The sequence below is a fragment of the Mesoplodon densirostris genome, chromosome 13, assembly GCF_025265405.1.
Source record: "Mesoplodon densirostris isolate mMesDen1 chromosome 13, mMesDen1 primary haplotype, whole genome shotgun sequence".
Classification (NCBI taxonomy): Eukaryota; Metazoa; Chordata; class Mammalia; order Artiodactyla; family Ziphiidae; genus Mesoplodon; species Mesoplodon densirostris.
Genome location: NC_082673.1, coordinates 74688526 through 74708204, shown reverse-complemented (window position 1 = coordinate 74708204; position 19679 = coordinate 74688526). Strand labels below are relative to the sequence as shown.

General features: G+C 38.2%; 1 protein-coding gene across 3 annotated transcripts in view; it reads right to left on the bottom strand.

Moving 5' to 3' along the window:
• COL14A1 (collagen type XIV alpha 1 chain) overlaps positions 1–19679 on the bottom strand; it is a 238638-nt gene that overhangs the window by 139710 nt on the left and 79249 nt on the right. For all 3 annotated transcript variants that reach the window (XM_060115534.1, XM_060115535.1, XM_060115536.1), the window contains exons 10-17: positions 17846–17997; positions 16204–16333; positions 14599–14744; positions 11530–11659; positions 8108–8247; positions 2343–2469; positions 781–920; positions 163–295 (exon numbers count right to left, since the gene is read on the bottom strand). In XM_060115534.1, the coding sequence (XP_059971517.1) occupies positions 163–295; positions 781–920; positions 2343–2469; positions 8108–8247; positions 11530–11659; positions 14599–14744; positions 16204–16333; positions 17846–17997 (1098 nt within the window). The remainder of the gene's footprint in view (positions 1–162; positions 296–780; positions 921–2342; positions 2470–8107; positions 8248–11529; positions 11660–14598; positions 14745–16203; positions 16334–17845; positions 17998–19679) is intronic.

Genomic DNA, 19679 nt, shown 5'->3' with positions numbered 1-19679 from the left:
CATATTGCTTTCATTAAAGGTAAAGATGTATGAAGAGTTCTAGGGACAAAGCCTCTGTAGCCAGGAATAAGGTTGATGTGTAGGGAACCTGGTGGCATGAAGAGTGTGTCAGAATAAATGGTCGGAGCTTGTGAACTCCATCTTGGCTTGACCAAGACTTACGTGTGGTCCCAACGGCAGTCACTACCTCAGTCTCACTTCCACCATCCAGTACAGCCAACAGGGAAACTTCATATTCAGTGCCAGGTTCCAGGCCTTCAATAACATATGAGTCTTGGTCTTCTTGTAGGACAACCTGAAAAGTATTTGGTGCTTAGTAACTGGGTTTACTTGAATAACATAGGAAAAAGTTAAGAAAAAATAATAAAATGGAAAGATGTTATCCCGAGTGTAAGCAATAAGTGACTAAGCATAAACAACTCCAGGGCCATTGAATTCAATTTTAAAGTCAAACCAGAGACTTTTTTCTTTTCAAATCTCTCAGCAAAGAATGATTAATATTGCAAAAGGAGCCTTTTTTGAAGTTTTTAAAAATGTCATTTATGACTATCAAAGAATCTGGAAATACATAACATATATAATAAAAGCCCTAGCAAAAATGCATTTTAATTTTACAAAAGTCATATGATTTGACATTTGTAAAACTCCAGGTCATGGAAAATATTAATTACTATTGGGATTCTCAATCTGTCTTAAAACAAAGACCAACTCAAATGCAGCAGTGAGTATTCACTTCCAGATAAAATGCCCTGGATTAATTTTCAGTCTCAGACAACTCACTTCTTCAGTCCTCCCACCGTAGACTGGAATCCACATCAACTTGTGTTGCCCTTCATCAACTGAGAGGGGATGCCAGGTCACTCTAAAACTATCTGTTGTCACCTCATCAATTTCCAAGTATTGCTGGGTTGGAACGTCCTCTGTAAGCCAAGGAGGGAGATTTTGTTAGGGAACTGAGAAGGTAAGAAAACCATAACTCAAGCAGCTCCCCGGGGCCACAGGTAGAGAGGACTCTCTGGTGAATCTCTTGTTTTAGGAAAGTACATAGAAGCAGGGAAAACAGCGGCAATTAGTCCAGTGTGGGCTTATGTTTCTGTTTCCAGCATTTACCCACAGTGTAAGTTAGGAAGACCAGGGACACAGCAAATTTTTACAGTTTTCCAGGAATTTCCAGAACTCTTAGATTCTCTATTTGGCCCTTTTCATTAACTATAAAAAATAAGACTGCTATATTCATTACTTTACAAAGATACTATTTTCCAAGTATTCTGAAGAAATTAACAAAATGATGCCCTAGAGGCCTGAGAAATGTCACTTTTAGCTTTATTCACTTTCGTGCCTAAATCACTCTCTAGTAAGAAGTTAAATCCTAGAGAAGAACGTTCATCCTTTTAATCTTGTACATGTGGCTGCCATCAGAAGTGAAGTATAATTTATCAGACATCCATTATTTCACTGCTTACACACTTCTGGGATGTACAAAGAGACCATAACATCTAATTACACCCAAAATGAATTGTCAGTCACTGATTTTTATTATATGAAATCAGAGATTTTAAAACTCTTTGACAGGATACCATGAGAATTCCAACTACAGTTAGCCCTTGTGAGATTTTGCAAAATTACTGAACTTTTTTCTGTGAACATTATTTCTCAGTCCAGCTTATTTCTCATCTCTCTCCAGATTACCTTCTCATCTCAATACAGCACTAAATTTGTTTCCAAGTGCAATTCATGATAGGTCCAGAAAGCAAACAATAGAATTTTTCCACCAGGAGGCAAAAAGAAGTTATATTTATTGACTACAGGGTATATATAGAAAAGAAAAATAATGCATTCATGCTTTATTTTTTATTTTAGTATTTAAAATATCCCATATTGTTGTATTAATATTGCAAGCTGCATGAAAATAATTATTGGCTATAGATTGATGTATTAGGTTAAATGGTATGAAACCATCATTTTTTGTAGGTCAAAAACTGTTGGAGAGCTGTAATTTTGGAAGTTCAACTTAATATACACATATATCAATGGAAGAAATGTGAAAATTTTATGTCAATAGAACAAAAGAAACAGTGTGAGATCAGGAAGAGAACAATGCACACTTTTATTTAACTGAGACCTTTGAACTTAGATGGTCCTGTCCCTCTTTCCCTTGCTTTGAAAGAAAATAATTAGCCAGTAGGCATTCTATTCACCTAGTTGTTCATTGGGTAATAATACTATAAAGTAAACAAATATTAAAATGCAATCTCTTCAAAATCACAATTGAAGAAGCTGCTCCAGCTTCTGGTTTCCATACAGTTACTCTTGGAAACTTTTCAAACCATAATAAGGCTTACCTGTGGTAAAAATTCCAGTCAGAGGCTCCGACTGTCCTTCATCATAGATGGAGAAAATGGCAACAGTATACTCGGTGAGGGGTGTCAAGCCCTTCAGAGGGAATGTAGTAATAGGATCAACTTCAACCTGCAAAAGAAAGAAGTCATAATAGCTATATCAGATACTCTCTAAATATAGGAAACAGAAGCCATTTTATTGTCTGCAGTTCACTTGGCTGGCAGCAGAGCTGTAAGTACTGCAAAAGAGATACTAAATTATAAAACCATTTAGATATTCACATTTCTAATCTTACAACCTTAAATAGAATACCCATCAGTTAATTCTCATGACATGGTTGCAACCAATATTATTTCCATTCATTAAAGATATAGAAAGTGAAGTACATAAAATTTGCAATGCTAATACAAATAAATGTAATGTTTATAGCTGGATTTGCTAGGAGTAGCCAGTCATGCACAATAACTTCTGTAGGAGTTAAATAGATGAGCAACCATGCAGGAGAAGGTGAGCACAGTTGCTGTTATTTTGGTTCTTCAATGAGTCAACATTTTTTTCTTAACATCTTTATTGGAGTATCATTGCTTTACAATGGTGTGTTAGTTTCTGCTTTATAACAAAGTGAATCAGCTATACATATCATATATTCCCATATCTCCTCCCTCTTGCATCTCCCTCCCAGAGTCAACATTTTTTTTTTTTTTTTTTTCGGTACGCGGGCCTCTCACTGTTGTGACCTCTCCCGTTGCGGAGCACAGGCTCCAGACGCGCAGGCTCAGCGGCCATGGCTCACAAGCACAGCCACTCTGCGGCATGTGGGATCCTCCCGGACTGGGGCACGAACCCGTGTCCCCTGCATTGGCAGGCGGACTCCCAACCACTGCGCCACCAGGGAAGCCCAGTCAACATTTTTTAATTGGTAAGTTTCACATAAAAAGAGAAATCCCTGGTCAGACACACTAACTTTCTTTCCATGTCTTTCCCACCTCAGGGACTTTGCACATGCAATTCATTCTGTCTGAAACCCTATTTCCTTGGCTCTTTTCAAAATTAGGGCTTCACTATCTGTCAGGACTGTGCTTATATTTCACCTCCTCATGGGGCTGTTCATTTTTCTACGTATCTCAGTAGGGTGATTCTGTAACATTGTCCTTGTTTGTTTTCTCCCTAGCACCCATCCCAGCCTGAAATTATTTTATTTCCTAGTAGAAGATGTTTATTATTTCCTGCATAGAGTGTAAGCCCCTTGAGGTCAGGACCTTGTTTAGTTTCTTTGCTACTGTATGTTGAATTATATATATTTTTTGAGTGAATAGAATACATAAATGAAAACTGAGATGGAAGCACAAAAGATCCATTTTACAAGAGATTTAAAAAAAAGGTTGGGGGGGGCTCATCTGAGCAAAGAGTTAATCCAGAAACCATAGACATCTTGAAGGAACTGACCTCAGGTCAAAAAAAAGATTGCCAGCCCTGGGGGAAGGAGTTTCTCTTTTCACGTTTCTGGAACTCTGAGCCACTCTGCTAGAGAGGGCCAGCCAACCCCAGCCTTTTCAGCCACCCCAGACATGGATTGAAGTCATCTTGGAAGTTTCAGCCCAGTCAAGTTCCCAGATGAATGTAAGAGTCACCTTAGCTGAAACCACATAGAGCAGAGACAAGCTGACCCTGCTGAGCCTGCCCAAGTTACATAATCATGGGTTGTTATTTTAAGCCAGGGTGTTGGTTACATAGCAATAGTTAATTGAAAATATATATTATCTTCTTCTGAATCTAGGCCTGATAATATTATGGTTAATTCTTAGCATTTAATGTTTACTCTGGTCTGGGTATTATCTCATGCTTTACATGCATTAGTTGTACTTACATCCTTACCACAACATTGTAAGGTAGCTTATTATTACTCCTAAGTGGAAGATGGGAAAAATGAGACTCCGAAAAGTTAAGGAACTTGACCAAAGGAAAGCCAGCTAGTTCCTAAAACTTAAACACAAGTGTTTCACCCTCTAAATTATCTGTTTGTAAATACTATTTACAAATGGCTCCATTATTTAAACTCACAGAAAAGACAAATACGTAACATGAGTTCAAGATGTTCTTCTAAACTATATTTCCTATTGCTTTCTGTTGTTTTGAATCGTAATGGCTAAGATTTACTGAGCACTTATAATGTGCCAAGGACCTTACATTCATTGTTTTATTTAGCCTCCTTATCCCCCATCAAACACTAGGTATTTATAATGACTGTTTTACAAATGAGGAACCTGAGGCCCAAAGACCTTAACCAACTTTCCTGGAGACATAAAACTATTAACTGGAATGAATAGTTAGGCCTTGGTATACTTATATATAAGTGTGTATATATACATATATATATATGTATATATACATATACATACACACATATATACACACATATACATATGTAAAAGCATATGTATTTTGAACATTATATATTGAATATATATATATATTTTTCAACAGATACATATATATAGATCTGTTGAATAGATCTAGTTTATTAAAGACATTTTATTTGATGCTGAACAGACCATATTTTATGCATTAATTATTGATCATTTTATTTCATCAAATGAAAACTTCTAGGTATCATTTATTTTTACTTGTTATATTATGTTTTAGATGAAGTTCTGGAACTCATTTTATTGGTAGTACTTTTAAGATGTAAGAGAAGAATTTGGGAAAATGGTAAGAAATGACTATGATTCATTGTTATGCAACGATTTTTGAGAAAAAATTTTCGAACTACCTAACAAAAAATTCACTTCAGCCTATTCTAGGATGGATGAAGAGAATCCTTGATGAGGAATGAGGGACTTGGGCTCTGCTCTGGGCTCTGTTGTTGAGTCACTGCTGTAGGGGACTGGACTTGTCTCTCAGAGTCTAAAAACTGTGGCCTTTCATTTATAAAACTCAAATGGCAGCACTTTAGTTCTCCATCATGTTTGCACATTTCCCCAAATCTTTTCACAGTACATGCTATCTGAGATGACTTCTTTCTGCAGTTTGACAGGTCAGGCTTTGGCAACATTTTTTTCTATAAAATTTGCACAAGGTGCTCTCTGTAAAAACCTCAGAGGCTGTCTCAGGATTAGCACTCAATGTGTGTTAGCTGCCATCATCATCATCATCATCACCATCATCATCATCACCATCAACATTACCTCCATCATCATCATCACCACCATCCTCATCACCATCACCATCATCATCATACATAATCATCATCATTACCATAATCATTATCACCACCATCATCATCACCACCATCATCATCATCACCATCACCATCATCACCATCGTCACCATCACCATCATCATCATCACCATCATCACCATCGTCACCATCACCATCATCACCATCACCATCATCACCATCATCCTCATCACCATCATCATCATCACCACCACATCATCACCATCACCATCATCACCATCATCATCATCACTATCATCACCACCATCATCATCATCACCATCACCATCATCATCACCATCATCACCATCGTCACCATCACCATCATCACCATCGTCACCATCACCATCATCACCATCACCACCATCATCCTCATCACCATCATCACCATCATCATCATCATCACCATCACCATCATCATCATAATCATCACCATCACCATCATCAGTAGCAGCAGCGTTTGTTTAAGTGCTCTGTTTTATTTTTTTGTTTGGACTCCAAAAGTTAGGGAGAGGGGTCATGCAGAAAAGACACAGAGGAGGAAAAGAAGTGAAGGAGGGAAGATGGGAGGAAGTGAAGCAGAGAAATAGGAATTTTTTTTTTTTTTTTTTTTTTTGTGGTACTCGGGCCTCTCACTGTTGTGGCCTCTCCTGTTGCGGAGCACAGGCTCCGGACGCGCAGGCTCAGCAGCCATGGCTCACGGGCCCAGCCACTCCGTGGCATGTGGGATCTTCCCGGACCAGGGCACGATCCCGTGTCCCCTGCATTGGCAGGCGGACTCTCAACCACTGCACCACCAGGGAAGCCCTGTTATTTTAATTGTTCAATGAGTCAACATTTTTAAATTGGCAAGTTTCACATAGAAATAAAAATCCTTGGTCACATAGTCAAGGGGAACAAGACCTGGCAGTCCACGGCTAGATTTCTGTGCAGCAACCGTCTTCAGGAGCTGACACCAGCTGCTTCTTGGATGAATGTATACAAACTCCCCGGCAGGGTAGTCCCCACCACACCCAGCATCCATGTCACTGTAACTCATTGTCCGTTGTCATTTATTGTTGTCTTTCAGTAGAGAATTTCTTCTAGATGCATGTCCCCAAAATGGGAATATGTAATATAACCTAAGGTAGCTTCATATTTCAAGAAAAACAGGTGAGACTGTATTTCTTTGCAGGTGCGACAATTTCTGCACTCATTTACATTATCTGCATAACCTTCTGACACAGCTGAATTTGCAACCCTTGGGAAAGTAGTTTATTTATCGGTGATAACAAAGAGACACCGATAGCTCGGTGCTTTTGACTTCCTTCTTTTTCTACTCCAGGATCTGATCTTCAAAAGCAAAGCAGCTAGTCTAAAGATTCCAGCTTCGTCAGAATTATTTGCCCTCAGGATTTTTGAAGATTTAATGAAAGATGTTGAACAGTATTTCTGTACTGTTAGCAAATGTGCAGTTATAGTCCATTCATTACCTAGGGTCCCGTATGATGGCACATTCCACAAAATATTGCTTGGATTTACTTGTAGGAAAAAGTTTGTCTCTGCATATGAAAATATTTGCTTTTTTTGGTCAGAAAATAGAAATCATGTAATCCAACATATTTCCCTTGTTGTCTTAGCTTCTTGGACCAAGATAAGGAAAAAAAAATAACTTTGCTATCTAGCCTGCTAAAATACATTTCCAAGGAGAGAATTTCTGAAGAGTATTCGTCACTGAGTGCAAAATACTGTATCTTCATGGATTTCAATAAGTTCTGTTATTTGAAAATATCTTCCTACACAAAACCTGAATGATTCAGTTTTCAATGTAAGCTCATTGAACTAGGGTCTTTCAGATGCCAGTTTACTAAAAAGCAGAGGGATAACCTGAAAAACACTGATATTTCCAGTTTACTACTTGTGTGAAGATACATACTTCCTTATCCCTATTCGCTGGGGCAGACTGTATTTTCCAAAGATGGCTGTGTCAATATCTATCTCCCATCCCACTTGCCTCCCACCATAGGTTGGCACTGTTCTCCTCCCCATCTTGAATCCATGCAGGGACTTGTGGTATCTCTTACCTATGGAGTGTGGTGGAGGTGATATTTCTGTGACTTTTGATGCTAGGTAACAAAAGGTGACACAGCTTTCACCCAGCACTCTCTCTGTCTCTCTGGATACATGTCTGGGGACTCCTGAGCCAGCAGGTAAAAAGTCCAGCTCTCCTAAAGCTGTCATGCTGAAGGGATCACGTGAAGAATCTACTTAGAGATACAGAGAGCCACTCCAACTCCCAGCTGGTCCAGTCTTTCCAGACCAGGTACCAGACATGAACATGGAAGCTGCTGTGATGACATCAGCTCCAGTCACTACCTGGCTACAGTCTCAAGAGTGACTCCAAGCCAGAACTACACACCCAACTCCAATTCCTGACCCACAGAAAACAGCAAGAGAAAATAAATAATTAGTATTGCTTTGAGCCACTGTGTTTTGGGATGATCGGTTACATAGCCATAAAAAACTAAGACCCAACCACTGGAAAAATGCACATCCTGTTCCACAGCTTACCTCATTGATTTCAGTCCCATCGGCGTTGTTATATACAATCCGATAACCACTGATCTTTCTTGAAGTTGGGTCCCAGGCTAACCGAGCACTGTTAGAGCCAACACTGGAGATTCTCAGGTTTCTGGGTGGACTTAAGGGCACTTTGCAATAAATGAAAAATAAAATTTTTCTGGAATTCAGTGCAGTAAAGGGCACTTTGCAGTAAATGGAATTTTAAATAACATACATGTAAAAAACACTCCCAAAACACAGCACCTCTGACTTCTGAACTACTTACATATGAAAAATTTCACCCAGATAATAACTGATAACAAAGAACATTAACACATCAACAAAGAAAAAAAGTTTTCCTTGTAGAGAATGAATAGTAGCAACCGATTACACATTCTTAGAAATAAATGAGGTTTAGGTAAATCTTCTGTGCCTTTCTTTTCTAGTCAAAGCTATTATTATAGGCTGATACAAATAAAAAACATAATGGATCAAAAACCAGGACACCTGAAATTCGATCTTAGCTATTGCATTCAACTATCATCGGATCCTGGCAAAGTCACTCTACTTCTCCGATCCACAGTTTCCCATACGTGAAATGGTTTCCCATCTGCCATCTCCACGTGAGTATCTATTAGGCATTTCCACCTTAACATGTCCAAACCCGAACCACTGACTCCTGCCACCTCTCCCAGTCTTCTCTGTCAGTCTCTTTCTCTGAACAAATGAAAACTCCATGCCTCCCATTGCTCAGGCCAAAAACCTTGGAGTCATCCAAGATTCAGGTTTCTGGACATGTGTCCCCTTCTCAATGAAGCTTTCCATGATCACCTTACGTAAGATAATACTTCTACCTCAATACTACCTAACTCCCTTCTCGGATTCATTTTTTTTTTTATTGCACATTTATTGGTCTCTTGTCTCTCTCTTTGAATATACTATAATCTCAGGGGATTGCAGAATTTGGTTTAATTTTGTTCCCCTCTTTATCCCCAGTATTGCAAGTTCTCAATAAATATTTCTTGAATCAACGAGTAGGAGTCTTGCCCTGGATACATCCCGCTGGCTTTGTGAGACAAGACAGAAATAAACACTTTGCTGTGGCTTTAAAAGTAGTTAGAGAGGTGTTAATATTTCTGCAGATTCCTGACTACCAATTCCAAAGCTTTTTGCACTTTTTGAAGGACCCCTTTCTGAGTCAACAGATAAAATTTGTCAATAATCTTAGAGGGCTTCATGAGCTTTTACAGGTTTACAGTAAAAAACAGTTGTTAAGATTGACTGCAGGCTTTCTATGAGCCTGAGATGTAACACATTATCTCATTAAATCCTTACTTTAGACAGCAAGGAGAGAGTTACAATTAGCCCCATTATACAGATCATGAAACTGAGGTAACTTGGCCAAGGTCACAGTTACTAGAAGCAGAAGAGCAGTTTGAATTTAACCCAGGCAATTGATCAATTGATTTGAGAGCCTGTGCTGATAGAACCAGCAGAATAACAACCTAGGAGATAAATCATGACAATTGTCAGCTGTAGCCATAAGCATGATGTTTCCTCACCCCAAAAGCTAACCCTTTCATTAATTCAATATGTACCGATTATATGGTAATAAAGAACCTATAGGACTTGGTGACTCTCTATACTTAAAGGGCTAGAAAGTAAGTGTAGGAGAGAGAAAAGCAATGTAATTACTTTAAGTGCTATGCATACTTAGCTCTAAATTTTTCTGGAGTTCAGTTACACTTGGCAGTATAGTGGAACAATGTCTAGTTTCCTCAGTGCATAAAAGTATCAGTCTCAGGAACAGGTAGCCAGGATATCATTTTTAGGACTTTTTAAAAAATCAACTACTAATGGGAAAGCGTCACGGACACTTTTTAAAATTACAAGTATCTGCTTTTTGAAAGTTCAATTTAGGCCACTTTGCTCTTGCAAAGGACCAACATTAGTACCTAACTGAAGGTTTCACTGACTGAAAGAAATCTAAAGAGGATTTTTGCTTTTATAAAAAAAGGCAAAAACAAAAATAGCATTCAGGCTTTGCTTTGCAGCAAACCATTATGGAGACAGCCTGCACCCCAGGCAGCAAGAGCCGCCCCGCCAAGCTCCTTTCCCTGGAAACTACACTCAGCATCTCAGCATCAAGCCGCCACAGCTTTGAGCTCTGTCTGTGAGCATCTGTGCTTTATCTTGATTTATTTTGTGCATCCATTAGCAAGATGTGTCCTAAAATTAATTGCTTCTTTGCTTTATGTCATTCGGCTTGCGAAAGATTTCATGGGAACACTACTTTCAAAGCGTGGGGGAAGCCTGAATAAACAAATGAGTATTCTGAGTGAAAAAGAGAGATGGATGGTTGGGAAAAGTTTTCCTTCCAAATCTACAGAGTCCCAAAATTGACTTAAGTGATATATTAGATGCTTTCTGACTTATTTCTCTTCTCCTTCTTTCTTGGGCTCTCCCAGTTTTGTTGCTTTCATTACACCGGTCTTCCTCTGAAGAGCAAGACAACATAGCCTTGACTATCAAAGAATGGATGTGGGAGAAAATGTCCTTATTGTTAAATTTCTTTGTATGTTTCTCAAGTAGCATCTTCAAGACAAAAGCACAGTAGAAATCATGCTATTCACCTCCTTCCAGGCTCAGAGTGATGTGAGAGACCCCATCTCCTTGCCCTTTCTTATTCAAAACACAAAGAATAGACCCCTATTTTTAATCGTAGGTGACAAAACATTGTTACTTTGGCAGGGTAGCATTTTCTCTATATCATATTTTCAAATAGATAATTACAACTCTTAAAAATATTATGAACTCCCTACATTTGCCCAAATTAGCCTTGCCAATACAATTTTTACTCAATTTTAAAAAAACTAATTATAATAATAATACTCTGAGATCAGGAGGACATCAAAGATTTTCAGAAAAAAGTGTGAATTTTGGTATGAGTGGGAGTAAAAAAAATACTGAGTAACTCTGTGTTAATAACTTTCATCTGTATTACTGTATTTAATCTTCTATCAACCACATGCTATAAGCTTATTGTTCCTCCTTTCACAGGCTCAATAATTCTACATCACTTCCCCATTGTCACCCGCCCAAAATATAACTTTAGCTGGGATTCACATCTTGGCTGCTCTGATTCCAAAGCCCAGATTTTCCCCCCATATTCTGCTCTAGCATTTGGATTTAGACAAGGACACTGGTGGCATCATCTAGAGGATGCCACAGTTCAATTCTAGAATCCATGTGACTAAATAACAACAAGACGAGAAGAAATACACTTCCTTCCCCTAAATAAATTAGACATTTTCTTACGTTACAATTAGCTCTTATGAGGTTTCAACCTAAACCAGTATTTCTAATTCAGAATCCCCATATTTGTTTGGGCTTTTATTACAGCATTTCATCTGAGTGACTGAACCACTCACATGTTGTTTCTTGTCCTGTAACAGGGTCGCTGGCCTCTTCTCCAAACATAGCATAAACTGTGACTGTGTATTCCGTATTGGGCAACAACGCACTCAGCTCAATATCTGTATGGGTCTCTCCAATTTTCATCTGAAAAGAACACACGTTATCAGATCATTTGCCAATGTGTATTATTCATGCTGATCAGAGCGCAGCTGAATACAGGTGAGACTTTATGTAATAAGACTCTGCCTCCTCACAAACCCTTCGTCAAACAGGTTTAAAGCCATAATTTTTTTCATTGTCTCATGTTATTTTATATTAGAACCAGAAGCTATGAAACCATATAAAACTGAATGTACCGTGTGTGCTCTTTTAGGATAACTTTTTTTTTTTTTTTTTTTTTTTTTTTTTTTTGCGGTGTGTGGGCCTCTCACTGTTGTGGCCTCTCCTGTTGCGGAGCACAGGCTCCAGACGTGCAGGCTTAGTGACCATGGCTCATGGGCCCAGCCGCTCCGCGGCATGTGGGATCTTCCCAGACCGGGGCACGAACCCGTGTCCCCTGCATCGGCAGGCGGACTCTCAACCACTGCGCCACCAGGGAAGCCCTAGGATAACTCTTTACATCTGGACCAGTGGTGCTGCAGCCAGAATAACAGTGTCAAATATTTGGTTCCCAGAAGAGCGTGGGTGGAGATGAATCAGAAATGTTCTCTACGAAGAGAGTAAGTTCCAGGCAGCATGCTGAGAGTGGGATGCCAAGTGGGCATCTTTCACCTCTTGGCTAATTCTCACCAGTCCTCTGACTGGATGCCCAGTTTTTGCTGCAAACCCTATGGAGAAAGACCAGTGTTGCCCCATTCAACAGAGGGGCTTGTCCACTTGGATTGCAAGTCCCTTCCAGGAGTCCAAAGAGATCAACCCACCTTGATGCCCAAATCGGCAATTTGCTTCTTGATTTGGGGATGATTTTTCTGACCCTGGGGGTCAGTCAAACTAGCCAACATTATCAGTGTGTGACAACTGTGTGACAACTGTGTGACAGGAATGGTTTTATTTTTGTTTTGGAAGGAGAAAAAATATCTCCATAGACTGTCCCCTGTCATACAACTGTCAGGGGTATGGTCAAATTAAAATGTTTAATTTTGAAATATCTCAGTGTATATAATATAAAGGTAGAGAAGACAACGTAATATTCCCTGATGCACCCACTGCCCAAATTTAATAAATATCAACATTTTGTCACATGCACATCAGATCTTATTTTAAAAAGCACTATATAGTCAAATAAAACAAACTATTTCTTACCACCTCTACCCTAATGTTGAAGTGTATCTCATTGATACATTTTTTTACTTCTGCATACATACAAATATATCTGTAAGTAATATATGGTTCAGTATGTTTAACAATGTGCATAAATGGACCATTCAGTGTAATATTTTTATTACAGTTTATTATTTATTATTACAGTTTACTAAATTTATTATTTTATTAATATTTTATTGCCAGTTTTTTCCCTGGCAATGTTAGGTTTCAAGATTTAGCCATGTTGAAACACGGGGACAGAGTTCATATTATTTAATTCCCTTATGAGATTCTTTTGTATAAATATGCCATTATTTTCCATTCTGTTGATGAACATGGCAGTTGTTTGCAATATTTTGTTCTAAGTGTCTGCATTGAAAAGTCCTTGAAGTATGTTTCTCTACGATATATACCTAAAAATTTGTATATATCTTTAACTTGATGAAATATTTCAAATTATTCTCCAAGGCAGCTGTACCAATTGACACACCAGTTTACACGAATATTTCTGTCTCCCCACATGCTCACTAATATGTAGCATAATTAGACTTTAAAAAGTCTGCTAATCTATTGGGTATTCCTGTCTTTTTTATTTTTCTCTTTCCTGGTGAAGCTTAGTGTCTTTTTAGCATCATTTTAAAGTTTCCCTTCCACCAAAATAATTCAGATCGACATTAAATCCAAGTGGGCAAAAACTGTCTGATTCTTGGTAATAAAAGAACACATGTCACCAATATTCTGTTCTTGACACTAGAATCACTATATTATTGGCCCTAAAGATTCTTGTCAAAATAGGCAGGTTTTAGATAATGTTAAAGGGTTGAGTGCTATACTCCCTCTCATATCCACTCCACCTGCCTGGTCAACACTCCCAACGGTCACAGACATTTCTGCTTTATTCCTTGAATATCCATATTGTAGTAATTTTTAACTATAAATTAAAAAGGACAAAAATAAATGATTTGAAAGTCAAAGATTCATCATTTAAAATGCAAAAAAATCCACTTCCATGAGATACATTTATCTACCTCTCAAATTAGTAAAACAAATTTTTCAAAGTCAGTGTACATAGGGTCATCACAGTCATTTGTGAACTGCATAGAGTAATATAAATTGTATAAAATTTCTCTACAGTAAGGTGGTAATACCTAGTATAAGCCTTAATAATTTGCATACTCTTTGAAAAAGAAACTTCACTTCTAGGAATTTATCCTAAGGAAATAATCAAATAACCATACAAAGTTATATGTTAAGAATGGTCCCCAAAGTATATTTATATAGCAAATTATCTCTTTTTTTTTGGCCGAGCCCCTATGCAGCTTGCAAGATCTTAGTTCCCCGACCGGGCCCTGGCAGTGAAAGTGTGAGTCCTAACCACTGGACTGCCAGGGAATTCCCCTATATAGCAAATTATGCAAATGTCCAATAGCATGAGATTAATTAAACATGACCTGGTACAAAACAACAATGGAATATTATAAAGTTGTTTAAATGACTATATAAAATATTATTGAATGGTATGGAAAGATATTCACAGTAAGCAAAAGAAAAACTACAAGGAAAACTACAAAACCATTCCCATTGGTTGTGTTTAAAATGCACTGGAAAAGACTCTTAACTAAATGTTAACAGTGGCTACCTCTAGGTGGTGGGATTACAAGTGATTTTTTTCTTTTGCTAATGTGACTTTTATAAATTTTATACATTTTTGTAGTAAAAACAAACCAAACTATGTTAAGGAAGTCAAAAATTCTAGGACTCTGCTAGGCAGCATGCATTACCTCTTTTTCATCCCCAGCCAGGCCTTCCGTGAGAGGAGCGTAAAGGATCAGGTACCCTGACGCTCCAGCCACTGGGTTCCATCTCGCCCTCAGGCTGTTCTCAGTCACATCGTACAGTTCAAGGTTGGAAGCTATAGGTAAAGCAACTGCAAGAGGAGTTTGTTTTTAATGGTCAGCCATTTATCAGTGTGCTTGCTTATTTCAAGGTATCTATCTATATGTTAGGGTCTAAAGCTAAACATATTTTTCAGGTATTTTTTGTCCTTGAATCTGTTCACATGGCCATATAAGCCCCTTTGGGGAAGGTAAACATAATGAATGTTTAAGAGCAGGAATGACACCTTTTAGCTTCTTATATCTCATTACAGTGATAGGCACATCTGTCTGGGAGCCAGTCAAGAGTAGGGAGACTCTTCTGACCATTGTTTTATACCCATTACCAAGCATAGTGTCTGACCTGCAGCAGCCATTAAAGATAGTTGTTGGTTCACTTAATAAATGAGAGAATGGGGGGCTGGATGAACAAATACATGAATAACTAGATACTCATCAACACATTCAATCAGAGACAGTAAGGAGACATGACTGTCGGTAACAATAGGGTTTGAGAACAATACAATAATCAAGAAATAGGATTTGCCATATTGGAGAGGTAGGGAAAAGGGGATTAAGAATAAATTGCAAGTTCCTGGCTTAAACAATGTCAATAAAAACTATGAAATGTTGTTTTCAAATATAATTCCAGGTCCTGCTTGCACTCCCAACCACAATGTCAAGTTCAGGACTTTGCTTACAGGTGCAGTTCCCTATCATACTTCTATTGGCGTGCCCGTAGTACTTCACTGCACTAATTTGTTTGTATATCCTTGAGTTGCATTTTTTCCTTTGCTAGTCTAAAACTTTCTTAAGGGCAGGGATTGTTGCTAAACATATTTCTGCAAAGCAGGAGTATTAATACCTGCCTTACAAATTGCTTTCAGGGATAAATCCAATAATGTGTTGGATGGGGAGTGTGATTATCATAAAGCCTGGCACCTTGTTATTGGTCTATCAGAGGCAGAGTTTTTAGATCAACTTTATATACTACCTGGCATGTAATAGGAACTCAATGTTTGAAAGAACTAAATGAGTGGGTGATCAAGTTTCTTAAGATTATCTCTTCCCAGGATTCTCTGAACATGTGTGCATGTATATATGTGTGTGTGATCATGGTCTTGCTCAGTTAAGGAATGACTGACTAGTATTCATAAGTTTTAATTACAGTGATACTCATAAAGAAAACAGATGTAATGTACTTTCCCTAATATTCTACTAGGCAGGAGAGCTACAGAGCTCCTTCTCTACTTCTAATGAGAAATTCAAGCCCACTGCTTAGTTTATAATAAGAATTCACTAAATATTTGTTTGTTAAATGAATAAATGTATTTTGCACCCTTCATCGCTAAGATTTCTCTCTCCTAAACATACCAGAGTTTTATAATATTCCTCCCAATATATGGCACCTGCAAACTGCAAATATAGCATGGACCAGTACTACATACAGCACAACTAAGCCACCTGAGCAATGTCATACAGAATCAGAAGTGGGTACAATTCAATACACACGTGTGGTTTCAGTTCCCCGAAGACCTTCACTAGCAGTATGAGCATATATTGCAAAGACTGCTATCTGATATTCAGTTAAAGACATCAAGTTTTTCAATACCGTGGAAGATATGCTTCCATCCACCACCACCTGTTGAAAACAGTTTGAGGAATGAGAAAATGGAATATCTTACATGCAGACTGGAAATCCAAAAGCAAAAATATCTCTAGCAAGGACCTTTCATTAAATATTTTCTTATTTGCACCACATCCTCTTTGCCACTGTGGCAGTCAATTCCCCTTGAATACTTACATGAAGTGACCCACCTTTTAGGAATATGTCCAAAAGTCCCTTACTAATTCACATCTAATGGAAACTGTGTCATTCCCAAGCTAATTGTTATCCTAATCACATCCACTTAGTAACAGTTGACATGTGATTTTTTCCATGGAGCTTTAGGAAGCATTTAAAAGGTTTATTAGTAATGAAAAAGATAGAGCTATTGGAAGCACTCTGATTTTTTAAGTCCAGATGATTTAAACCTCTAGAATCTACTCAAACACTTAAAAAAAACAAAACCCAAAAAACATAAATCCTGCCATAATGCAGAAGAAAACTGTGAAACATGCTGAGGTCAATCAGAGGTTAGAACAACAAAAGGTTAGCACTTCAAAAGAAGAGAGGGAGGGACTTCCCTCGCGGTGGTTAAGAATCCACCTGCCAATGCAGGGGACACAGGTTTGATCCCTGGTCCAGGAAGATCCCACATGCCGCGGAGCAACTAAGCCTGTGTGCCACAACTACTGAGCCTTATGCTGTAGAGCCTGCAAGCCACAACTACCAAGCCCACGCACCACAACTACTGAAGCCCATGCACCTAGAGCCCGTGCTCTGCAACAAGAGAAGCCACCGCAATGAGAAGACCGCGCACCGCAACAAAGAGTAGCCCCCACTCAATGCAGCTAGAGAAAGCCCATGCGCAGCAACAAAGACCCAGTGCAGCCTTAATTAATTAAGTAATTAATAATTCAAAACAAAAAAAGGGAGATTTCATCACATTTTAACATATTCCCTGTATCAGACATGAAATGGGAACCATCCAATCATCTGGCAATAGATGTTCTCTCCTGTGATGGCCAACCCACGAGAAAGGCCAGCCACGGGTGCTTTATTATGGCTTCGCTTTTGCACGAATCTCCGCAAACATCCAGGAAATCCCAAACCCTGGAGGACTATATGACCACATTATTTGGAACACACAGATTTCCTTAAGGCAGAAAGTTCAGACCACTCCCAAAGTAGAAAGAAAATATCAGTAGCAAAAGGGGATTCTGGCCAGATAATTAACGACTGATTCCTTTTGCCTCAGAACTCATTAATTTTTAAAATCACAAAAAAGTAAAGTCAAAATAAGTTGTGTTAGAAATGGACACACGACCAGTTCTGAAGTTTCCTTGATGGAGGTAAGAGGAGAAGATGTAAACACCATAACCTAGAGAGATAGAAGAGCAACATAGACACATGGAAACGTATTTCAGCCAAATAATTTTAAATGCTGTGACAGAATAATCTCCTTATATACACATTTCTCTCTTGTCTTCACTACCGTACAAGAATTGAGAGAATGAAAATAATGGTTAGAAAATACTGTCTCCTTATTACCTCTTCTGGTTTTCCACCCCTGGCAGGATAATACACGACTCTGTATTTTTCCACTTTTCCTGGGGCATGAGTCCAGTTTACCATAAAGCTCCTGGCAGTGACTTCAGAAGTAATCAGTTCTGTAGGTGGCCCAATGGTGGCAAGGGCTGAGGCTAAATTTTAAAGAAACACATACAATGAGCCTCTTTCCCATAGTTATTTCTTATGAACCTAGGAAACTCCACTAGTCAGAAATGATTGTTGATTTTATGCTGCCTCTAAGATTTTCATCTCTAGATAAATTAATTCAGTAATTCATTATAGGCATACCTCAGAGATATTGTGGGTTCAGTTCCAGACCTCTGCAATAAAGCAAGTCACACAATTTTTTTGGTTTCCCGATACATATAAAATTTATGTTTACCTTATACTGTAGTCTGTTAAGTGTGCAATTCCATTATGTCTAAAAATATATATATATATATACATACCTTAATTTAAAAATAATGCTTTTGAAAAAAATGGCACCCATAGACTTGCTCGACACAGGGTTGCCACAAACTCAGTCTGTAAAAAACACAATATCTGCAAAGTGCAATAAAGCGAAGCACAACAAAATAAGGTATGCCTGTACAACATTTGTGTATTGAAACATTTGTCTATTAGGTACCAATCACTATGCTAGGTTCTGAGGATACAACCTTAAATAAGACATAGCCCTTGACTCTAAGGAAGTTTCTTGCTGTAGAATAGTAAAAAAACAAAAACAAAACACAACATTAATTGAGTTTCTATCTAAAGGTACTCTTCTGAGCTCTTTAGAAGTATTACCTCATTTAATTCTCAATAGTTTCTATTATTGTTCCCATGTTGTAGGTGAGAAAACCAAGTCAGCATGATGTGAAATAACTTGCCCAAATCATAGTATTAGTGAGTATCAGAGCTGAGATTGATAACCAAGCTTCTTGACACAAGAGCCTGTGTTTTTATGCAAAAGAGGGTACCGCCTCTATACTGAAGACCTCAACAAAAGGCCAATATTTAAAAGTAAAAAGAGAAGAAAAAGCAACTAATATATACTGAATGTCCACTATAAGCTAAACATCATGTAAGCACTTTGTGTGTGTTATATACATGTTAAAACAATGAGTCTGTAAAAGATTTGGGACATGTAAAGTTTAAGGTCCTTGAACTTTAGGATTTATTATCTGCTAGGGGCATTTACTTAAAGGGACTTTAGTAGCCATAACAATGGGGAAAAAAACATAGTTATGGAACACTAACTATGGCCAGGTACTTTATTACATGTTTTATCAGCAACCACATGTAGAATTTTTTGTGGATAAAAATGGGTTCTAAAGTCATCTCATCAAGCACCTCAGAGAAATTTATTCAGGAAGCTACTACTTGGCTGCCCAACCTAGTCCCAAGAGTTCTAGTCCAGGGAAAGAGGAATGATGGAAGAGAGAAGGACAAGTAGCCAAACAGAATCATTCCACACCCTGGGTACAGTAAAGGCAGGAAATAAAACCAAACTCTTAAAGCAAGATCTGGATATTACCTTCTTCTTAGATCACATCCCTATTAACCAGGTGTAACCTGTAGACCAATGATATCATGAGGAACAAGGGTTAAAAATTCCACGATGGCTGAGCATCCAGGAAGATAGAGCAGATGTGCTTTTCCCTACTCTTCCCCTCAAGTACAACCAAAATTTCTGAAAATTATGTATAAGACAAGAATAAGACCCTGGAAAGTAAAGAGAAGAAGGTAGATGGGCAAGGGACTGTTGGACCCAGGGAATGGTACAGTGGTGAGTTCCCTGAGTTTCCTTTTGCCTCATGTATCCTAGACA